This window comes from Parus major, chromosome 8 (assembly GCF_001522545.3).
Source record: "Parus major isolate Abel chromosome 8, Parus_major1.1, whole genome shotgun sequence".
In the NCBI taxonomy this organism is placed as follows: Eukaryota; Metazoa; Chordata; class Aves; order Passeriformes; family Paridae; genus Parus; species Parus major.
The window spans coordinates 17145382-17168263 of record NC_031777.1 but is presented as its reverse complement, the minus strand read 5'-3'; the positions used below and the strand labels follow the sequence as shown (position 1 = coordinate 17168263).

Below are 22882 nucleotides of genomic sequence, written 5' to 3'. Positions count from 1 at the left end.
CCGTGTGCCCGGGCCGGGCACCCGCCTGCGGGCGCGGGAATCACCGCCGCCCTCACGCGTTCGTGGGGTGGACTGGGAGACGAGGAGACTTTCACTGGTGGTAATATCCACTGCGGTCCAAGTCTGGAGGTCACTTAGAGATGCTATGAATGAAGTTCCTAACTTAGTTCTTGCTAGCAGTTTGAGTGTTGACTGTAGCCTGGAGGATCAGTTTACTTGTTCTAGTTCAGTGCAGGAAGTGCCCGGGAGCGGCAGTGAGGGGTGGAGCACGGGGTGACATCAGGGACTGCAAGGTGCAGCACCTTCCCTGGAGGCAGGAACCATGGCAGGAGCGCTGTGCCTGCCCTGCCTGCCTGCGGCTGGGAATGACCGCAGGAGTGATGGGGTCTTACACTCACTCGGGTCATCTGTGGGAGCTTGCCGGTACAGACACAGGCTCTCTTAAGTAGGCATTTCCCAATGACATGAGGAAATCTTAATTCTGCAGCGTCGGGGTGAGACTTGGAAGGTCCGGTCACTCGTGCTCAACAGCAGGTGAATTAGAAATATAGGAGTAGAGGCAGAGGAGTAGAGAAACCTCCTGTTGAGATCAGGAGAACAGCAAGGGATTTCAGCAGGCTGAAAATGCAGAGGAGGTTTGTAACCTCAGAGGGGCTGAAAGAGCCTTCAAAGTGAGAGCACCAAGGAAACTCCTAAGAAAAAGAGAAAGATGGAAACAAGATTTTTAGCAGGGCCTGTTGCAGTAGGACTGGGGAATGGTTTTTAACTAAAAGAGGATTGATTAGAGATGAAAGGAAGAAGGTTTTTTTACACTAAAGGTGGTAAAAGCCTGGAGCAGGTTAACCAGAGAGGTGGGATATGTCCCACAGCTGGAAACATTGAAGGTCACATTGGGCCTGGGGGTCTGGACAACCTGGGCAAGTGGGAGGTGTCCCTGCTCGCTGCAGGGCTTGGACTAGCTGGCCTTCAAAGGTCCCTTCCAACCCAAACCATTCCATGATTCAATAACAATGTTCAGACAGAACCATGGTTATAATTTATGGAAGTATTTTTCTGACATGGCTGCCCAGCACAGTCACATTTCTTCAGAACACTGCATTCGGCTGGCACAATGTGTTTGCTGAAGTTCACAATAATTGTCAATTTATCAGATCCAGGCCCTGCAAGAATCTCGTTTTGTGTGAGTTTAGGTCAGGGTCTTTAGGAAAACAGTGGAATTGGGTAGAAAATTATATACTACCAAACTATTTTTATGGAAGGGAAGAAAACGTTAAGAGGAAATGCTCCGGGGCAGATTTCTTAGAGCTGCAGGGCTATGATTAGCAATTCCCTCAGTTACTTAGGTGACACGTGTAGAAGGTGGGGTTAATTCTGTTTGCAGTTAGCTGGAAGCTTTCTGCCTCAGCACAGACACAACTTCCATTTTCTTAAGTGGAATGAAGATCAGAAAATGAAAAAAATGGTATTTATGGAGTAACTTCTGTCATAACAGATTATCATGAAACTCATTCTTAAAGGATGCTTCAATCAAAAAGAAAATTAGAAAGCCCACCTGGCATTTGCTGTGGTCACATAGAGGCACCAACATGTCATTGAGTCAAACAAGACCTTGAAAATCACAGGTGAGAGTTTTTGTACTTTTTTTTACAAAGATTTTTTAGATTTCACAAATAAGGAATATATATATATATATATATTTTAAAATAAGGTTCTAGAATACCTGAGAGGTATTCTGAGAGGTATAATTTCCTGAGAGGAAAAAAATTAAAAATGTGCTTTTAAATTATATATATATATATATATATATATATATATATATATATATAATATATCTATGTATAGAAAGAATTCTTTTCTAGTTGATATTAAGTAACTCAACACTTGCAGAAATACTTAATATAGGTAATTTGCATGGCTTCTAGTTCAAGGGAAGTGCAGCATCCTTGTCAGTACTATCCAATTTTTACTAAAAATATCAGGACATAGAAATTAGCAGTGCAATGACTACCAGGGGTCTGAACACTGCCCAAGTGAACCTTGCTCAGAGCTAGCTTAGTTATTCTTTTTGCAGACATTAGCAGGAGCATTTTTGTGTTTCCAAGGTAGCTGATATTATTAACAACAGGCAGAAATATTTTGATTTTTTTTTTTCTTGATGATATGAACAAGTTGTGGTGCTATTTGAATCAAGCTTTCAGGGCTTTGCATTTTTTATGAGATGAACAAAGGTAGGATTTCAGCTGAGGGATTCTTGTAGTCATGGCGCTCTCCAGAGTATCAACTGTTTTTGGTAAGATCTCTCCACCGCTGTCACAGTGATACACAGCAGTAGCACAGGCTCTCTATTATCTCACTTCCATTGGGGAGCTTGTTCTAATGTGACTTATTTTGATGCTGTCAGCTGGCATTCAGTCACAAATTACTCTGCTGTCACTGTTCTCACTGTTTGGTCATCACTGTGAGTCAGGGCCTCACTTTTCGAGTCCCTGTGCTAATATCAAAGAAACCATTCCTGCCTACAGAAATTGGAAGTCCACCATAACAAAACAAAGCATATAGGAAGAGGATTAAAACACATTTACATCTGTTCTTTTTTTCAGCTGGTGGAGCTTCATGTTTTTTATGTCCCAGCAGAAGTGTGGAACTTCAAGCTGAATACAGTTCCTGTAGCTCTTACTAGCAAATTTGTCTCAGCGGGATTTATAAGGTGAGTGTAGTTTTAGGTTTCATGTACGGGGTAGGTCCTTCACACTGGCCTTCAGTCTTTTAGTCCAACTGTTGCTCTAGAGAGCACAATTACATCTGTCAGCAGAAACTTGTTGTCTAATTAAATTTCTGGAGGGTAAGTGGTGACCGTAACTAGCATTGTGTTAATTTTTACTGTATCAGGACTTAGCTCCCCTGCAGCTCATGGTGCAGACCGTTGAAAAGCACTTCCAGAGCAGTGCTAGTACTTCTGCAGAATGATTTATACTGTAAAATCATATCTTATATTATTCTTTCTGTCTCCTTGAGCCTGATTATCAAAAGCTGGAATTCTTTTGGGCAATGGGCCAGCTTCAAGACAGTGGCTTGATGAAGACAGGATAGCCTGTCAGTTCCCAGGAACAGGGATATGATGATCTGGGCTCTCAGTCCAGAGAAAGAGCTGGAGCCTTGTTTCTCAAGGGGAAGCATTACAGCTCATGAACCAGCAGCATTTGGTAGCTGCTTAAAGAACTTAGTGAAAGAACACCTTGGTTCCCAGTCCTAGGCTCAAACCTGGCACAGGGAGTTGAATTTTTAATCTGACATAACTTTGTAAATTTTATTTATACTCCTAAACACTTTGCTCACAAAATCTGTGTGTACCTAGTGTGGTAAGAAGCTGTAGAAAAATCAAATAATGTGAAGATGTGTATTAAAGTGGAGCTATTATGTGCACCTTGTCTACCCCTGTGCAAAACCTGTCAATTTAACTAAAACCGTAGGGAATAGAGGTTTTAATTAATTTAAATTGAGTTTTGTATTATACACTTAATATATAGTGTAGCTGAAAAGACTGACAGCAGTCAGGTATGAGCATGTAGGGCAGAATGTACTCATTCTCACAGCTGCTATTGTTGAAAGGCTGCTCAAAACCAGAGAAAATAAATGCATATACCCATTTTGTTTGCTGTTCTAGTCTGCAGCAGAGGTGCAGGATACATGTCTGAAGTGGTAACTTCATTTCATGTCGTGGACATCTGTCACTGTCCTATATTTTCTAGTGTAAATTTATTTCACTGAGGCATCAAATAAAATTAGGATCCTCACTGATTTTAGTGGGTTTATACATGCCTGGGTATTGTTGCTTGCTAATGACTCTTAGATAATTGCTAATTAATTATTCTATGGACACTATGCAATGCTGCAGTGCATGAACAATAACTAGCACCTGGACAGTGACTCACTGTCTTTAAAAACAAAAAAATATTTTTAAAAACTTCTTTTATTATAATCTAGGAGAGGGAACGGCAGCCTTGCTGGTGCTCCTGTGGCTTGGACGTTCTTGATAGCTCTTTTGTTCAGTCAGCTTGACAATCCTAGTGCTGTCTGAGTCAGCTTTACAAAGGATTCCTAGGTCAAAGTACAGGCCACTTCCATTAGCTGTGAAATTAGAGGAAGATATTAAAGGTGTAATTTTCTATGGCCCTAAGTTCTTGTTCCCATGAACTTGATTTCTCAGCCTTTGTGAGATTTTTTTTATTTTTTTTTATTCCTCATTCCTCACCACAGAAGCCAAACTTTTATTATTTCTAGATGAGATAGCTACTAGGAGCTCTAGTTTGCATTCCTTTTAAAGGGACACCATGAAGCAAGTGACTTGTGTGTGACTGTTTTCTGCCAGCCAGTGGCAGCAAGTGACAGACTAATAGCATTCTATTTTCCTAGCAGCTTCATTGGCAATTACTTTTTAGATAAATTTCTGCCCTGTATCTCAGGATCTGGATGGGTAGATACTTTTCCCCTGTTATACATTGTAGATGTGTCCACTCTGCAGACTTTGGTCTCCTCTGCTGCTTGCCTGTGCTCCAGGGCAGTTTCATGATCTTGAGGAGGGTCGTCTAAATCCAAAGTATTTGAAACAATACAAGGGAAGCATTGTAGTACTGCGTTCATGAGATGAAAGTGATAATGTTTTTTCTACATACTTGAGTTGTGAGCTGAAGGCCTATAGGGCTGCTTGCAAGTGCAAACAAACCTTGACAGGTTTATGTTGAAGACCTGTTCAGATGGAAGACCTGGCAGGTTCTTGTGTGTACTGTTTGCTGGGAATGGCATGTGCTATCCCCCGAGCTGTGTCTGTGCATTGCTTGAGGCGTGAGAGCTGCTTGGGCCAAAGTTATCCTACCACTTAAGCAGCGTGGGTGATTAACAGTCTCAGGCCTGCATTTGTTCCCTGGTTTCTTATATGACAGCATAGAACAATTAGAATTGCTTATGCTGTGCTGCAGGGCTTTGGTATGCCTCTGGCACATTTGGATTTATTGTGCAGAGATGCTTTTTATTCTGTAGTGATTTTCCTACTGAGCTCATTATCTAAATGTTTGCATACTTTCAAGTAGTGCATTAAATGATGCAATTCATATTTGTATCAGCATTCTCATCCTCAAATCATGGTGGAAATGTTCACACTGCAGTGTTTGTTTTTTATTCAAAATACATTTGCATGCACCCATGCACACACCCAACTGTGAATTGGTGTTGGAGAAGACAAAAGCAAAGGAATGTGACAGCTGCTTAAAGTGGACAGTGATGAAGGCTCCTCTGGCCCTGGGTGCTTGAAGGGAGTGTTCAACAGTCCTGGTCCAGCCCTATGAAACTGTGTCACTTCCATGGAAGTGCACAACTGTTGCTCCCAGTGGTAGTATTATTCATCTGCAGATGAGCAACAGCATTCTCAAGAAGTAAATTTCAAATTTTGTCTGCTTCCATATTCTCCCTTTGTATGAGGCTGCTACAATGTGAGTCTTGCTAGTTAATGTTAGGACAGCCTTTGCAGTGCAGTGCTCTGCCTGCCTCGCCAAGACTCTCTGGCCTATCTGTACCTGGGTTCAGTTCTAGGACATAGCTCCCAGTTTTGGGCATTCTGTCTGTGCAAACCAGCACGTACAGACCATTATCTTCCCCCTCCTACTAACTAGCCATCATTATTTGATCTTACAGATGTATTAATGAATGACAACATTCTAGGGTGTCTCCTCACATCACATTAAGAGTGCTGTGGGAGAGGCTTGGAGAGTACCTGGGTGGAGTGACAAATGCAGATAAATTCAGATTTTTGAAATGCACTGGGAAAAAACTAGCAGTGGTAAGTTAATTTTTTTTTTCTTTAGTGCTCTTCTGTTTTATAATGTAAGGTAGAGATTTCATTCCTGCAGATGAGATAATATTGCATAAAGTAAAGATAACTTCAGGAGCACTGTTAGCATTTCTTTTAAACATGTTGCAACATAAGCTCTTGTCAGAGCACATCTGTTTCCTCAAATGCGAAGACACAGCTGAACAGATATATCAGAAATAACCCTTTAAAGCAACAGCTGTAATTAGTTGCCATCCAGTGAAAAGATGATAGTTTTGATCAATCAATGGATTAAATATAATAAATCTGGTTGCATTTAAAAATCCCCAAATGCATAAGGCTATTATTACCTGTACATGGCTGGGAATATGGCAGTTGACAAATTTGCAATGGAAGCTCAGAGTTCCTCTAATGGCTCCTGCTGTGACCTGCCCAAGAGCGTTAAAAACATTCTCTGAATGAAAACTTCTCTGGATGTTCCATTGTCTAGTCCAGTAATACAGCTGAGATGTTAGTAATGCACCCCCACATGTGTGAATCGTAGCTGCTCCTCACATCAATTCTACTCATAGTTCTTAAAAAGTATAGCTAAGGATTTAATTAACTTCACAATTAGTCCAACTTAAAGTTTGTTCATGTAATACACAAAGATTTAAGTCATTTATGTAAGTATAGAATACTTTTTCCATGTCTTATTTCACCCCTTTCTCATGGATTTGGAAATTAACTACAAGCAGGAAATTTGGTACCATTCTTTATTTCATTTCTAGTTGAATTATCACTAAAATCACTCTCACAGAAGACTAGACTAAATACTAAGTAATATGCATGGAAAAACTTGAAGAGAAACTTAAAAGACTGTGATACAATCTAAATTGCAAAGTGTGAATATGTTTTCAATGAACTGAGGTCTTTTTAACTGGATGATAATAAGTAAGATGGTTAATTTTCTTCCACACATAGTTTGGAGATAAATGGGGACATTTTCCAGCCTTTATAATGTCAGCAAATGAATAAAATATTTTATGTTAATACTGAATTAAAGATACTGGTAGCATATAAGAAGAGTTACAAAGATACTGTTTTACTTTGAGGTATTTACTGTTGCTTGATGTTTAACTTTGTTATAAAGTGTAAAACAATAAACCAACTGCTTTATTTGTTGTTTAGGGTCATGGTAACCTCATTGAATTACATTTCCATGATCAAATATTTGTTGAGTGTTCTCTCCCCTTAGTCTTCTGTTTCACAACTCTAACAATGTAAGCAGCTATGCCCTACTTGCAAGCAAGGATCTTTTAATGAAAAGATAAACATAGATTAAAGTCGTGTTCATTTGCTCTTCCTTTTTTTGCACATAACCTGTGTGTTTAATTCAATATAATTATTTGAATGTAAGCTCAGATTTCTTTTCCTTACATTAGAACACGTCTTTCAAATATATATTGACTATTTTAGACTTTCTTTTTAGGACAGCTGTTGAAATGTGAAAGTGTACGTCACAAAAAGAATATGAAGGAAAATGATAAATACATGAAGACATAGGATAATACTAGGTTTTTTCCTATATACATTAAATGTTTTGCAGTACTGTATTAGGTGAATAGAGAAAATTATGTGGGACTCAGCATTTCTGTCCAGATTAAGCTTGAAGCAGCTCTTGATAAAAAAGTTGAAAGTTTTCTTTTCCTGTGACTGTTGGATCAGGTCCTTTGAACCATAAGAGAAAGTGCAAAGGATAAAAAAAAACATTTAGTATGTGCATATAATCTTGTGGGTCTGATCAAGATTTTGAAAAACAAAGTTTCAGAACTATGTCAGAAAATACAATTGTAGTCTAAGATGCTTTTTCCCCATAAGGCCACTACAGATGATAGTGCTGGTTATAAAAGAATGCAGTATGTAAAAATGGCAATAGAATGCATATGTCACGTGCAACATTCTGATGAAAAAGTATTGTATTTGTTATGCTTCCATACTGTATCTTCTGAGGTGAAAGCAAAGCAAGAAACAGAACTGGAACTGAAGTGATTTGCTCCTCCTTATGTAAGTACTGAATGGCTTGTAAGGTACCATTCTCAGAAACTACATTGCACATTTTCTTTGTCTGATGAATACACTGTATATTTTCAGGCACTTTATCCTGAATTATATTTATTACCTGGAGTGGAATATTTTGAAGATGTTTATTCATTACCATCATAAACTCAACAAAAACATCACGTTATTGAAGAAGCTAATAGGTTTGGTCAAGATTAAGATGGATCAAGATTATCCAGCCTTTCCCAGCAGAAACCTGAAAAAAGCAAACCATTTTTAGAAAGTATACAAAGCAGGCATCAGGTAGAATATCTAGAAGTGGGCTGTCCTGTGGAATGGGGTGAAAAAGAACCTGTTCCAGTTTCACACACAAATAATAAGCAAGACAATAACAGCAGGATTCCAGAAACACAATTTGGAGAAAAAAGTAATCTTAACCAGGATGATGAATGAGAAGAAAAATAAATATTATGGTTAACATTTACAATAAAATAATATCTCTGTTTTATATTATCAATTATTATGCAGATTGAAGTGGATCTGATGGATCTCTCTTCATGCCAAGTCATTCAAATCCTGCAGATCAGGAGACTGGAAAGTGTGACCTGGTATTCCAGACCTCTGACCTCTGATCTCAGCCCAGATCAAGAAGACTGCAATGCTCCAAAGTGGAATGGCAAAACCAAAGGAACTGCTCTTTCTCATGTAAACGCCAGTGACAAACAAAGCCAGGGTAACCAAAGACACAAAATCACATTAAATATCAGAAGTGTACAAATGTTTGTTACTGACTTTTTGCTAAAGCAAGAGTTCTAGAAAGTCAGCAAAGTAAAGCTAAGTTTTAAGAAATCTGTAATTAAGTGTAAGTCAGAATAGCACTATCAGAACAATATTCCATTTTTTTAAAAAAATGATATCTTTCAAAGAGATGTAGTCTTACCTTCTGAGTCCTTCATTATCACTGTGTGCTGATATAGAGAAACACTTTACTATAGTTGATGCATTTGTCTAATCTTCAGAATTAGTCAGATATAAATTCTAATAACAAAACAACTTTTTTTTTTTTTCTTTATTTCTTTCTTCTGTTATTAATGGAACATTTTCAAATTCTGGAGATATCATCACGTGCTGTGTTGAGTCACTGAATTTCCAATACAGGTTGGAAAGTCCAGTCATTGACAGTCAAACCAGCCTGATTTTTCCAAGTGTAATCTATGTATTTTTTTCATCACTATCCTGTCACAGAACTAGGAAACATGGAAAATAATGAGTACCAAAAAGATACCAAATTAAGAAGAGACAGAACACAGGATGCTGAAATTCTTAAAATAATGGAAGACCAAACTACAGATTATGTCCACAAAAAACAAAGGTTAGCAAAAAATATATCTTCTAAAATAATGGATAATATTAATTCACTGATACAAACTTACTTTATAGACTTAAAATAAATGAAAGAAAAGGAGGGAAAAAAACATTTTGGTCAATGAACTTTCACTTGTTTTTTTGATTTTATCTTAGCTTGCAGCAAAACAGAACTAAGAAGACTAGAGTTGGTCTTGGTGAAAAACTGGATAATCAGGTATGTTTTTCAAGGTAACATTCCTAGTAATTTTGAGCAATAAATGTAGTCCTCCACCTAGAAACAGTCTAATTTTGTAAGACTGGTGACTCATAGATAACAAAAGATTTGAGGAAATTTGAGAAAAGTTAATTCATGCACAGCTTCTTAGCAGATTTTCTAATGAATATCAGCTATGTTTCTAAACAATTAAAACCTGCAATTACAAATTTTAGTTTAGAAATTGGTAGTTTTTGATAATTAATGAACCAGGTAGCTGTTTTAAGGCCCTTAGTTCCTGGTCTTGCTGTCTGTAACTTCTGTAGCTGTCAGTAACTTCTGGGGTTATGGACATGGACAAGAGCAATAGCAGTAGTCTGTATGTTCTCTGTGATGCAAATGTTCAGTGTTCTCATTTTGTTTGCAGAGGTCCAGCTGTTTGTAACTTAGTAGTCATGTGTACTGGTAACAGAATGAAAAAACCTACCTGCAGAAGTCAAATTCAGCCCTCTCACTCAGGCCACTTTCAGGGCATATGTCTAATGTAACTATCCAGGATTATGGTTATGTATTTACAGTTGTGTCTTTTGACTCAATAGGCAAATGAAGACAAGCAAAATCATCTTTCTTGTCCAAAAGGGTATATTTCACCTCCTAGTCCACCACTTTTGGCACTTACTGTAAATCCAGCTCAAGTTCCTGCAGTTCCAGCAGCGAGTACATGATTCCAAGAAATTGCAAGGAAGTGAACATTTAATCAAGACTGAAGAGTCAATGAAGACATAAATATCTACACACTCTACATACATTCGTTGACACTATTGCTAAGGATTTTAATTTATAATTAGAAAATTCCAGGTACTTATGATTGCATGGGCTGTCCTAGAGCTTGACAGGTTCCCAGCACTAGAAGACCCAACTTGTCAAGTTGTGGATGGAAGGAGAAAAGGAGGGAGATTGGGTTCAATACTGCAGGCTCAAGTGAGATTGTAGCATAGAAAATCACAGGTAGTGTTGCTGAGGAGCAGGATAGTGAGAAGTTAAGTGTTTGACCTATTGTTGCAGACTAGGGGAAGTCTGAGATGTTGTCCTGCCACCTGGAATTTAAGGCAGGATTTCTCTACAGTTTATATTGCAATGTATTTTAAGCAGGAAATGGTCTTATGGAAGGTTTTTTGGCTTCATTGGCAAGAGTTTGCAATGTCTGGAGTGAATATATTTCTTGATTACATAGTTTTAATGATTTATTGTCCAAACACATAGAAAGACGTTTGTTTGCATGTGTATGTGGGTGAATGCCTGGATGCCTGCTGGATTTCTCCCTTTCGCTAAAGCACCAGCCCTTCTGAAAAGTTAGATAAAAATGAAACCTGATTAAAATGAGATAGTTTCTACTGCTTGTTCTGCCAGAGCTTTTGGCATAATTTGTGATGCATTACAGAAGTCTTGACTGATCCTTTGTACTTGGAGTATTCAAATGCTTGCTAAATATAATTGTAATATCTTTAGAAAACAAGATGAACAAGATGGTAGAAGAATTGCAACAAATGAAGAAAGAGAGAAGGCACATGGAAAAAACTAGAGAAGAACTGATCAAAAAAGCTAAAGGGCTGCTGGAACAAAATAAGCTGAGGAGATACCATGGTAGGCTTTTAATTTATTTTGGAATATGGAGTGATTGAAAAATTTCACACTGAAACCAATGTGAAAGTATTTGTCTCTTTGTCAGTGAACTTAATTACAGAGAGAGCAGTTTGCTAACCAATAGCTCCAAGAAGACTCATTTTGTGTAATAGCATGCAAGAAAAATTCAAGGTTGCAGTGTTTCCTTTGTTTCCTTCCACTTTTTTTTTTTTTTTTTTTTTTTTTTTTAGCATATCTTATAAAGTTAAGATTATTCTGGCTTTCATAAACTATTCAAGTTGTGTCTCATGTACATGCACTGTTCAGAGAGCTACTGCAGGCTGCTTCTCTCTGAGGCCCAAGGCAGCTGGCACATTCTAATCCTGCTTTAGCTGGTGCTTAGAGGCTTGTACTGTGTTGATAGGGCTTCAGGTAAATTGCAGCATAATAATTTTTGTTCCTCCTATCCAATGGTATTCAGCTTATGACATGGAAGTTACAAAACATTTGTGACAAGCTTGACAAACCTTGTTTTTGAACAAGGTCAAATCTCATTGAAATCTCTCATGAATTTTCTTCCTAAAATTATTTTCAAGTTTATGCTTAAAACTGTCTTCCCTAAATCACATCCCAGTTATACAGAGATGAGATTTAATAATTTTGATGTTTTGAGAGCTTTCTCTTTGTGCTTAAATGGCATTACAAGTCTCAAATACTACTTGTAGCTCATTGAAAGGAGACATGCCAATTCTTTCAGTTGTTCTCTCAGGACGTGGCTGCACAGCACGCTGCAGCATGGGGAATTTGTATTTAAAAAAATCCCAAACTTGGGTGCTTGAAGCAGTAACTGTAGTAGCATGGAGCTGCACTTCAAGCTAGAGATAAGCCCTAAATGGCACCTGTATTGCCTTCAATTATGCTATCCATTTAGGTAAAATAAAGGTTATTTCACAAGGATTAAAACAGCTTCTGCAGGTTCCGTAAGAAGCTTCCGTACCTCTGAATGTTTTTCATCAGACTTGGAGAGTTTCATAAGTAAGGGCTGGTAGCAAGCATGTGTCTTTGCAAGGTATTAAGGGAAGAGCATTTTCTGCAGTAACAGCCATCCAAGTCTGTGTTTTATATCCTCCTAAGACTGCCATGCTGACAGGCACTCTCAGTTATATGGCATGAATTCTTTTGGGTAAGTTTCAGTTGTCCTGCTTCCATAAAATATGCCTCAGAACAAGGGATTCATTTAAGACACTGCAGGTATGCAGTGGCCATAAGACTGCCAAAACACCCTCAAGGGGATTTATCTACCAGCTCTTGATAGCACATTAACAACATAGGAGGCATCGTGGTGAAATGTAAAGGTAACTATCTGTTTCCCATAATGTGGGATGTCAGTATAAAATGAAGCTGTTCAAAATCTCTGGCCAAGAAGGGCATAAATTTTGCCTAAATCTACAATGCTACATCTTGTGGTACATTAGAGCTGTGGCCTTCATTCTGTGCTGGGCATACCAGTCTTCACAGCCCAGGAGTGCTTAGGTACAGCAGAACCTGCAGAACAGCCAGGCTGAATAAAACTTTGGGTTTGGACCCTGTGTTTTATCTCAGTAGACAGATGGAGCCTTTTGTTGCAGGTGTTTGTGTGAAAATTCAGTTGCATTTAGAGTGAATGTAATTTTAATGAAGCTTTTTTAACCAAATGCTTATTTTAAAGAAACCTACTGCCATATTTCAGTATGTGCATTGGCCAGCTGAAGCTTGTGAGATGAGCTGGTCATGAGTGTCTTCAGCAGTCCTTTATGATAAGGTGAACAAGACCAAACATTGGTATTGTTTCCCTGTGCAGTTCCTGAGGAATGGGAGAAAAAGTACTTTCAAGCTAAGAAAGCTACAGTTTCACTGGAGGACACTTTAAACAAACTGCAATAAGATTTAGAGCTTTACCAGCAGAAATTGCTCTTGCAATTGGAAGTTAGAGATAGCAAAAAACAACCAAACAATACAACAACCTCCAAGGTATTTATTTGCATTATTTATTACCTCTTTTTACACAGTCTGAGGTTAATTTGTAAAAAATATAAATTACAGAAATAGATTTATTGCCAACCAATGACTTGTTTTGTAAACTAGCTTTAGCTCAATGATCTGAGGGACAGAATTCCTCCAGGCCATTTGTCTCAAAAAGACTGCAGAAGTGCTTGAGTCTGAGCATTTGTTTCTTTCTGCTTTCTATTGGTACCTTTTTGTAACAAAATCCTCTTCTGTTCAGTATGGTTAATGGATTGCTCAGTTCTACTTCGTTTCTATCATCCAAATTTTGTACAAAGAGGCAATGCATGTTCAGAGCACACAAAACATATCTGTAGCTTTTGAAGTGGTTGCACTTCAACTATTGTGCAACTTTGAGTTTCACAGTAAGTTCAAAGGGATTAAAAAAAAAAAGATAAAAAAAGGAAAGATAAAAGGAGGAAACACCCTTTCCAACAGTTGAGTCTAATTTTCTAAATGCATTAATGGAAGCAAGGCTGTTGACAGAACTGAAGCTAGCCTAGGAAAAATAAATGTCCCTTTCTTGCATCTGAAAGGTATGTGCATGTACAATCTAAGAGTGTATAGTACATAAAAATGTGTATTATTTGAGCTATCTTGAAATATCTACAAAATACAAATATGAATAGGGTTGAAACTGCCTTACTGGCTATGTTCAGACACACTATTGCTTCTTTTGAGGGGCATGGCAGGGGTGGGATTTTTTGGTCTCTCTGGCTAGGCACAGAGAGGCCTTACATGAAGGATATGCACAAGGCACCATTCCTACAGAGTTCTGTAGCAGCCAGCACCCAGAGAAGGGAGCCAGGATTTACTGAGCTGTTAGGCTGAGCACACGGTGCTCCCCGCCCCTCGTGAGCGACGTGCGGCCAGGCAGGCATCAGTGGGGTGGGAAAGCAGGGGAGCTGGGAAGAGGTTGTTAGAGGATTGTTTCTGTGTGGTGAAGTAACACCCAGTGAGGGAATGGATGCACTAATGCTGCATTTCAAGTTTTGTTGTTGTTTCACACAGAATTACACAATCATCCGGATTGCTACAGTGCAGCATGAACTCGATCAACTGAGAAGAAAGCTAGATGATACAAAAATGAGACTCCTAATAGGAATTAAGGTATTCTGTGTTTTAATTAAAACAGTCAAAATGTGGCAATGTATAAAAAAAAATTAGAACTTCTCAATTATTAGATGATGTAAATATTTGCTAAACAGTTCTCGTTTTATATTGTCAGTTTTAAGGTGTTAGGTGGTGTGGCTTTAGCATTTGAGCTAAATTACTCCAGAACATCAGGTTATCAGATGATTTGGAATATGTGGCATTCAAACAACTTAGATACTCAATGTGCAGTGTAAGCTGAGGTTCACAATCTTGTTCATAGAATTCCCATTTCATTCTAAAGGTAATTGAAGAAATACACCCGGTGTAGTGAAGCACTGAGCAGTAATAGACTATGGCTAAAGAAAAAAAATGGTATAAAGGAAAAAAAAAACAAAACCAAACAAAACCAAACCCAAAAAACCCCACAAACAAACAAAAGAAAAAAAAAAAGCAAACTGTCTAAGCAGATGTCAGACCTCTTCATCTACTTTATTCCATTTTCAGTGTTGCCTATGACTCTTCTTGGAAGGAAGAGGTAGTATAGGCCTTCACACTGAACAGCTTTCCAGCTCTGAAAGCTTGAAATAGGAGTGTTCTACACCACAGAGACTGCCCATACTCCTGTTTACTGGGTACTCTAGGGTGGTTGCAATCATTACAAGTCCTCCATTGTCTAGCAAGGAGTGGAAAGAACAATTAATTTTGCAGTCGTCTCAAAAACATCAAGGCAAAGTGCAGAACAAAGTAGTGCTAGAACACATAAAATTTCAAAGATGAAAGATGTATCCTGTATTCAGCCATCCTGTATAAAATTCTCTCTTAGTTATATACGCATGTCAGCTCCAAAAAAAGCTTCCTTAAATTGCCATTCCTTAAATGATGTGTTCTTTTGCAGATGAGAAAGCAGGCAGCATCTGATTTACGAGCACTGAGAGCGGAACTGACACAGAAGAAGATTCATTCAGCTTTAATTCTCCAGTCCAGAAAATCAAGAATTTAAATAGATGCCATGACTAACCTCTATGAAGTTGACAGCAGCTCTCTAGTGTATGTAGAAGAGAATTCCAGAGCATTTGTGTGTATGTTCCTGAAGTTATTTTGTAAAAATGCAATAACTATTTAAATGTTGCGGAATTTGTATACTAGGCTACTGAGGTAATGCAGCTTACTTCTTTTTAAATCTCACTGTAAGATTAGTCAGCTACTTAAACATACAGTTTAAGCTAGTAACGTGTCTAAAACTAATTGTGTAACATCCCAATGGTATGCTGAAGTTCTTTGATGAACTAAATAGCTACTAAGAAATAAACCTAAAGTCTGTAACCTCCTGTTCTTATTTTCAGGCCTACATATCCCATTTTTTAGAAATTATTAAAATATGGTTTCTGTAGAGGTACAACAGTAATCCTTTATTTGGCTAGTTACTGGAGTATGTTTTTGCCATTATAAAAATGCCTATCTATAAATTACCAATGTATCATTACTATATGATTATGAAGCATAAAAAATACCTTTATTCCACATCTAGCTGGTTTTGCTCCCTCTCTTATTAGGAAAGGCAATAGGACATTAACTGTCTTCTGTAGTCTGAAAGCTTGCCTGAAAGCTTTCTCTTGGACCAGTATAATGATGATCCTGGTCCAATTTAAACTCTTGCATATTCTGCCTTTCCTTAATTCTAAGGTCATGCATGTCCTGAGATAAACAATTCTCTGAAAGAGGCATTAGAAACCTCTCTATAGGAATTCTTTTCTAGCTCTGCTGTTTGCCTCTTTCCAAACCAGATGTTATTATATTAAGCAGAAGAATAACATACTAGGAATTAATCTCAGCTAAAAAGCTGTCAAGGCTGTATTTATTATTGGAAGTGAAACACTCATGAGAAATAAGTTATATGATAAGAAAATTATGCAGCTCTCAAAAGAACTAACTTGGCAATGTCTTGAGTCAAACCACCCATTATCCAATTTATTTTCTTAAATATATGACTTAACAAAGATTTTAGTGCTAAAGGATTAAATAAATTATTAAAACTACACCCACTTTTGCTTAATTCAGGGTTGAAGCTCACATTCTCTATTTAAGAATTGTGTCTTATTTAAGATACGAGAGCAGGCTACTAGCTACTGGAAAATCAGAACCTAAATTTAAAATATAGTATTATCAATTCATGATTCTTGACAGCTACAGGAGAGTTTTATTATTAAGTCATCTGGCCCTCAGAATTTTGTAGGTCAGATATTCGTACCAGAAGACTCTCAATTCAGCAATATCCATCTCACAGTATTTAAGCATTTAAGTAGTAATAGACATTCTGAAGTACATATATGTGTGTAGAGATAAATATATATAATATATAAAATGTAGCAGTTTCTCTTAAGACTTACAGAGTGGTGTTGTAATGAAAAGCCTCCTGATTCGTTAAGGGAATTTTTTAGTTTCTGCATGAGCAGTAGGCTTCACCTTCTGCTTTCCAACACCTATATCACAATATCAAACAGACAATTCAGATGAAATCTTCCAGTCTTTTCCTCAGTAGCCATTATGGTAATGCTGCCATACTGTGGTAACTCTTTAGCAAGCAAAAAAACCCAAACAAACAACCCCAACCAAACCAAAAAAACCACCAAACCCACAACTGACTACATCTACCTAATTAAATAAAATTTTTAATTAATGGAGTGACTTAAGCAGGGCCCAGTTGCACTTTGATCTGGTTGTGAAACAGTTCTGAGAAGCAGACAAGCAGTGTGGGCTGTAAGCTGTAGAACAAGTAAAGCACAGACAGGGAACATTGTTTACAAGTTTTACCAAGAACAGCACTTTATTTAAAAAAATAAAATCCTGTAAACACCAGTCAATCTTTACATCACTATAGGTATTTTAAAAACTTACACAACTTCCTTAGGCAAATGAATTTATGAAAATATGAACTAGAAAGGAAACAATCTCCTATTATCTCAGAGGCAACACCCCATAAAAACAAAAAACAGGCTACTGAATGTATCTTAGGGTGTGTGGAAAAATAGATATACAGTTCATTAAATAAGCTTCTGAATTCTAATTTTCAGGAAGTAAAGTAGTTTGAAATGGAAGGAAACATCATCCAAGCCCTCTTCATATTAATGTTTCTTCTTCAAGCTAAGGTCAGAAATTTTTGACTTTTGAAACTAAGGAATTTATGTGATACATAAAGACAGTGAAACTGGACTTTATTGAATATTCCTTTCTAACAAGTTTGATATAAATCTTCACAGCAACTACTTTATGTTATGTAATTTCTTCAGTCCATAAAAATCTTTTAATCTAGAAGAGTAACCAAGCTGCGTATAATCTACATCTATCTCTCCAGTATTCTGTTTAATCTGATTCTAGAGTGACTTAGCCAAAATATTGGTTGGGTTGGGAAGTCAGAAGGCTGAGACAATCATGGACCACAGGAATAAATATTTGCTGCACCTGGCAGCTTTAGCAAAGCATCATTATGAGACTTCCCCTGTAAATCCATCAGTTGGAATTGTTACCAGATACACACTGGGTTCAAGCATTAACTAACTTAGATTAACTGTGAAAAATTTAAAAGATGAGCAGTCTTAAAAAAACCCTACTAATGCAAGGATTGTTGTTTCAAAGCAACATTGGAATTTCCTGAATAATGAAAATATAACTTTGAATATAAAGAACAAGATTAATTTGCCTAGCTTTTAAAGTTTTTGTAATTTTCCTAGTTTTTAAAGTTTTTGTAATCACAATATATTTATATAAAGTCAAAATCCATGATAGTGTACACCAAAATAAAAAGTTACCAATTTTCACCATTCTAAATCAATGGTTCACATAGTTCTCATGGTGTCAGAGCTTGCCACATTGCTTGAGTTTGTTGTTCTGCTACTGCTTCCCTGGAGTAGTCAAGACTATTTCCATTCCACATGCCAATGCCCCTCAAGCCTCGGCTCTTCACATATGCTGCTTTTAGAGAGATGCTGTGAGGGTCATCAAACCATACCTGGTGGAATTGACCGGCAGAATCCTAGAAAAACATTTAAACACTAGTATCAGTGATTACATTTTCTCTTGAACACGGTTAAAAATACGATTAAAAACTGAGATATACAAGCTATGCAGATTTATACATTATTTTCCTGATTTACCAATTCTTCGTCACACAGGACAATTAAAAATTTTAAGCCAAATACTTGGATATTATTTTTTAATTGCAGAATATAAGTTATAAAACAGTGACACAATTTAACTGAAGTTAAAGGCTTAGTTAATCTGTATTTTAATATTTTTTTAAATAAAGTTAAAATTTCAGATACAGTATCTAAGCTAAGAGGTGAATTTAGTTAGAGACTGTGGGGGTTTTTATGCAATAAACAGTCTGAGAGGATGTTGTAAAATTTTATGAAGGTTATGCTGCTTTTACCTAGTCATTGGTTACAATACGTTTTAATCACCAACATGTGAAACTTAAATATTGTCTAAAGAAACTAGACAAAATGGGTACGCTGTGGTGTTCTTGTAAGCACAGTCATTCATGGACTCTTTCACTGTGTCTGTGTAGAAAACATGCATGCACGGCACTGAGCTAGACAAAATTAAGATCATCTCAGAATCTTTTTTAATTTAAATCACTTATCAACTCATTAAGGTAACTATGGCAGTGAAGGACATAGCTATAGGATGTCTTTGTGTCAAAATGATGCAGTATCTTGAGAAGACTAGAAAGTAATAAAGATCTTTATTACTCCTGTAGTCTTCAGGCACTGCACCCCTCTCTCAGACAAGAAATTCAAGACAGATTTCCAGCAATCCTTTACTATACAAAAAAAAAACCAAAACCAAAAACAAACAACAACAAAAAAAAACCCCAAAAACCAAAACCCAACAAGTAGAAAACATAGAAGGAAGAATCTAATCCAAATAATTTAAATAACTTTGTAGTTAAAGATCTATGGTTCATGAATGCTTTCTCCACACCACAGTGTCTTGGAAAAAGACTCTTACCTTGTACTCATAAAATGGAGCCTTCTGTACCTCATCCCACAGCACCCCTGAAAGAGAACTGTTCACCTGCTTCATGATGGTTGCGTAGGGCACCTGGCTCCCTGCAGCATCACTGCAAGGAGCCCCACGGAAAGGCACTTTGGGAAGGGAACAAACATGATCCTGAAAAAGAAAAAGGGAGGCATGAGTTTCATGTAAGATATACTGAACTCCAGAATAGAAGCACAGCCAAGAACAATTCACAAAAGGCATTAAGGCCACAAAAATTCCAAATATTCAAGCAACTCCAGCAGACACTATTTGTAGAGAAAAGTAAATTAAAAGAGCCAAATTTTCTTTAATCTGCAGTAATACAGGACTGGATGGATATCATTCAGCTTAAACAGTTGTCTTATCTTTAATTGACCCTTACATTTTTCCTAAGTATAATATTTGAGACCTCATAAACTGCTATGCTGTAACAGTTGTAGGTTTGCTATGGTTTGTTGCACCTGTCTCTACAGTGGTGTTGAGAAGGCACATACAAGTGTTGTAGGGCCTGTGGACATCATCTCTTCTCATACAGATAACACTTACAGCTCCTTAGTCAAACACGGTGTTGGATATGGCGTTCAGGCTGCCTAAGGAGCTAAAATGCCTTTTCTGGTAGCACACTGCTCATCAGTTATCAACCAAGCAAAAGATTCTGTTTTCTGTCCCAGCTTGATGCTCTTATCCATCAGACCACAGTATTTCCTAGTCCAAAAACAAGATTACCAAAATCTAGTTGTATCTTTCTAAGGAAAAAAATTAACAGTTTGATTACAAACAAATAATCTTCACCTTACCGTGGATAGGTTTTGGCAGACATAGTCATAGCCATACCAGGGGACACCCATCACAAGCTTCTTAGGATCAATGCCCATAGCAATGTACTCTTCATATCCTAGTTTTGAGGGAAATCAAAATTAACATGCATTAGTAACTTTTCTTATGCTTTTTATTCTTACAACTAATTCAGAGCCAGAGCCACTGCAGAAGTTGCATGATCCCCAGACAGAGGCCAAGGTGCAAGGTGTCCTTTTCCTTCACCTGCACTCTCTAGTGAGTGAAAGGCTTGCTCCACTGAGATCCCACAATAACTGCTCTAGTTGCTCGCACTTTAAACCATCAGCCCTGAGCAGAGATTCACAAAGATGAGAGAAATGTTTCAGGTTCTTTGCAATCTCAGGCAGACACCATTGCTCTGGCTGCTATTTGTCATTCTAAAAGCATTCTTGGCACTCATGATGTTACAAGTAACAACACACAACTGCCTGTAGTCTCATAAGGATCAGGGATACTGTTTTCACATCAGGACAACACATATTTGAGGACACTCAAAGCCTCACAGCAACAAAAACAAAATAAACCTGTCTAAGAAAAAAGCAATCTTTGCTATCACCTCATGTGAACAAATGGAAATGTTCTGACTCCTGGGGAGGTGTTTTGTCCTCACCAACTAAAGTCTGCAGGTAAGGAGCATTGGCTTTTGCAATGCAGTCTGTCCAGATCTGGCTCTGTTCATCATATGACATCACAAATAAGAAGTCACAGGCATCTGCAATCCCAGTGTAGTTGTAACACCTTTTATCTATACATGCTGGAGACCAAGCCACATCAAACGTTACCTGAAGGAAAAATGCACAGCTTAGTATCAAGCCCTTGTTATCTCTTTATTTTTTTAAAAAAAAAAAAAAAAAAAAAGCTATAACTGTTAAAGACAGTATTTCCCAAATGGTGCAGTTTAACACATCTTGTTAACAATGACCTATAGGAGAAGCTGCTCATCTGATAAACAGAAGATATTAAAGTGAGTACCTCATTAGTGAATATATAGCACCAAACAAATCAAAATATAATATGAAAACCACCAAATATATGAAGTATGATGCAAATCCTGAAAACTTTTGTGATGGGTTCACCAAAACACTGTCAAGCTTTTGTCCCAGAAAGCTGTATTTGTCCTACTTTCAACAATTCATTAGGACACACTAAAAACTGGCAGCTCACACATAACAGTAACATTGTATCTACAAATCTCAGTGAAGCCCATCTCTCATTTAAATTCACAAAGGTCAAAAAGAGTGATTCTTACAAGATCATGTCACAGCTAACATTCATAATTAAGCATTCACTAGAATATTATATTTAGATATTCATAAACTTTTTTCATATTCATATGCTAAACAGCACTGCCAAAAGTCTTTACATTTCATAAGGTTAAATTTAATGTTTGTATAAAGTACATTATTATCACCTGTGATCCAGCTATTTCTCTGTGAAAAGCATCTGTAGTTTCTTTAACAAGCTCTGTCAATGCATAATACTCAGGAGAGGTTTCATTAACTTCTTGCTCTATATCTATGTTAATTCCATCCATATACTGTTTTTTTGCGAGGTCCACCTGTTGGGTTATCCATGCTGCTCTTTTAGCAGGATCAACAATTTCCTTAAGAGGTACATCACCTAGACAAGAGGCCTTCAAGAGTTAACATGCACCACAGCAGTAGTAAGAAGGAAAAGGTTGTTGTTAATTAACCAAATTTAAACAATATAAAAAATGCCCATACCAATACTGGTAAAATACAAAGGAATTCACTTTTCCCCCAACCATAATTTTGAGAAACCTGAAGAGATTACCAAGCTTCTTTGAGACAGTGGTGTTAAAATTAGGTTCCTTTGTTTTTTCTATAATTTTAATCTTCTTACTTCTGCTTAATATTCTTTTAGCCACTGTAAATTACCTTTAGCATTTTCACTGGTCATGTTTAGAGAAAAATACTTCTGTGTTAAATGTTTGTTGCTTTCCACACTGTAGTCTTGGATTCTGCATTTTTCTCAACAGAGCCAAAAGGTAATTACAACATGCAAGCTAATGGACTTTGTCTTTCTAATCAGCATTTGTACCTGCACAAAGTTCCTGAGTATTCATGTTTTAAAACTCAACCACTTTCTAATACAGAGGGACTCGTTTAAGTGCAAAATACTAAAAATTACTTAAAATCCCTTTCCTTACTTTGTCTTTTGGGTACTCCACATAAGATCCTGAATACAGACCCAAATAACAGGCTTCTTCTTTCCTCCCTCTTCTTCCATAGCAATGGTATTCCCTGTTAAAGAACTTTTATTAAGATGTCATTGGCATGGTTTGGTTACTACTGTGGCACAATCCACTGTTGGTTTCAATGCTCTGCATATCAGCACGTGGAAAATGTTGGTGGATTACTAGTCATGGGTTCATTAAAGCCTTATTAATTAATCCTCTTAATGATTTTAATACACTGCATACAATCAAATGTAAAATGCCAAGGTAATATATAGCCCTGTGTACCTTCTTATTTACATATCATAAACGCCCACGTTTTTGCAGCGTAACCAACCTTTCAGTACTATCCTCGAGCCTTTGGAGTGGGCATAGCACATGAGCTCAGGATCGTACTTTCCAAAAGCTGCCACAGTGGTAATTTTTGACCAGTCGTAGGATTTCCAGGTTTCCTCCCCCACATCAAACACAAAGACCTGGAAAAAGGGTAAAAAGCACCCTCGTTAGCCCCGAGCACTTCTCAGCAGGACTATCATTCTCCACGCGGCTCTCATCCTGGCACATCCCCGGCGCTGGGCAGCGGCTCGCAGGGATGGCAGCCGGGGAGCCGAGTGTGGGCAGCGCC

General features: G+C 37.5%; 2 protein-coding genes across 2 annotated transcripts; one reads left to right on the top strand and one right to left on the bottom strand.

Moving 5' to 3' along the window:
* Positions 1–12: 12 nt before the first annotated feature.
* SPATA1 (spermatogenesis associated 1) lies at positions 13–15610 on the top strand. Its single transcript, XM_033516279.1, is given in 15 exon segments — positions 13–100; positions 1493–1622; positions 2601–2707; positions 5716–5833; positions 7817–7870; positions 7958–8291; positions 8393–8489; positions 8491–8597; positions 9110–9236; positions 9386–9446; positions 10025–10142; positions 10935–11069; positions 12889–13058; positions 14103–14201; positions 15082–15610. Coding segments are annotated over 14 exon segments (1668 nt in total). The 5' UTR covers positions 13–100; positions 1493–1586; the 3' UTR covers positions 15187–15610.
* A 1373-nt stretch (positions 15611–16983) lies between these two features.
* On the bottom strand, positions 16984–22821 carry CTBS (chitobiase). The gene is made up of 7 exons (XM_019007591.1): positions 22788–22821; positions 22595–22756; positions 21472–21680; positions 20671–20842; positions 20021–20118; positions 19194–19355; positions 16984–18216 (listed from the first exon to the last, which is right to left on the bottom strand). Exons 1-7 carry the CDS (start codon positions 22819–22821, stop codon positions 18031–18033), a joined length of 1023 nt encoding a protein of 340 aa, XP_018863136.1. The 3' UTR covers positions 16984–18030.
* Between the last annotated feature and the right edge of the window lie 61 nt (positions 22822–22882).

Coding starts and splice junctions, on each gene's coding strand:
- CTBS (XM_019007591.1), bottom strand. CDS start 22,821: ATGTGCCAGGATGAGAGCCGCGTGGAGAATGATA. Junction 20,843..21,471: donor GAGAAATAGCTGGATCACAG/GTGATAATAATG, acceptor TTTTTCCTTCAG/GTAACGTTTGATGTGGCTTG. Junction 19,356..20,020: donor TCTGCCAAAACCTATCCACG/GTAAGGTGAAGA, acceptor TTTCTTTTTCAG/GATCATGTTTGTTCCCTTCC.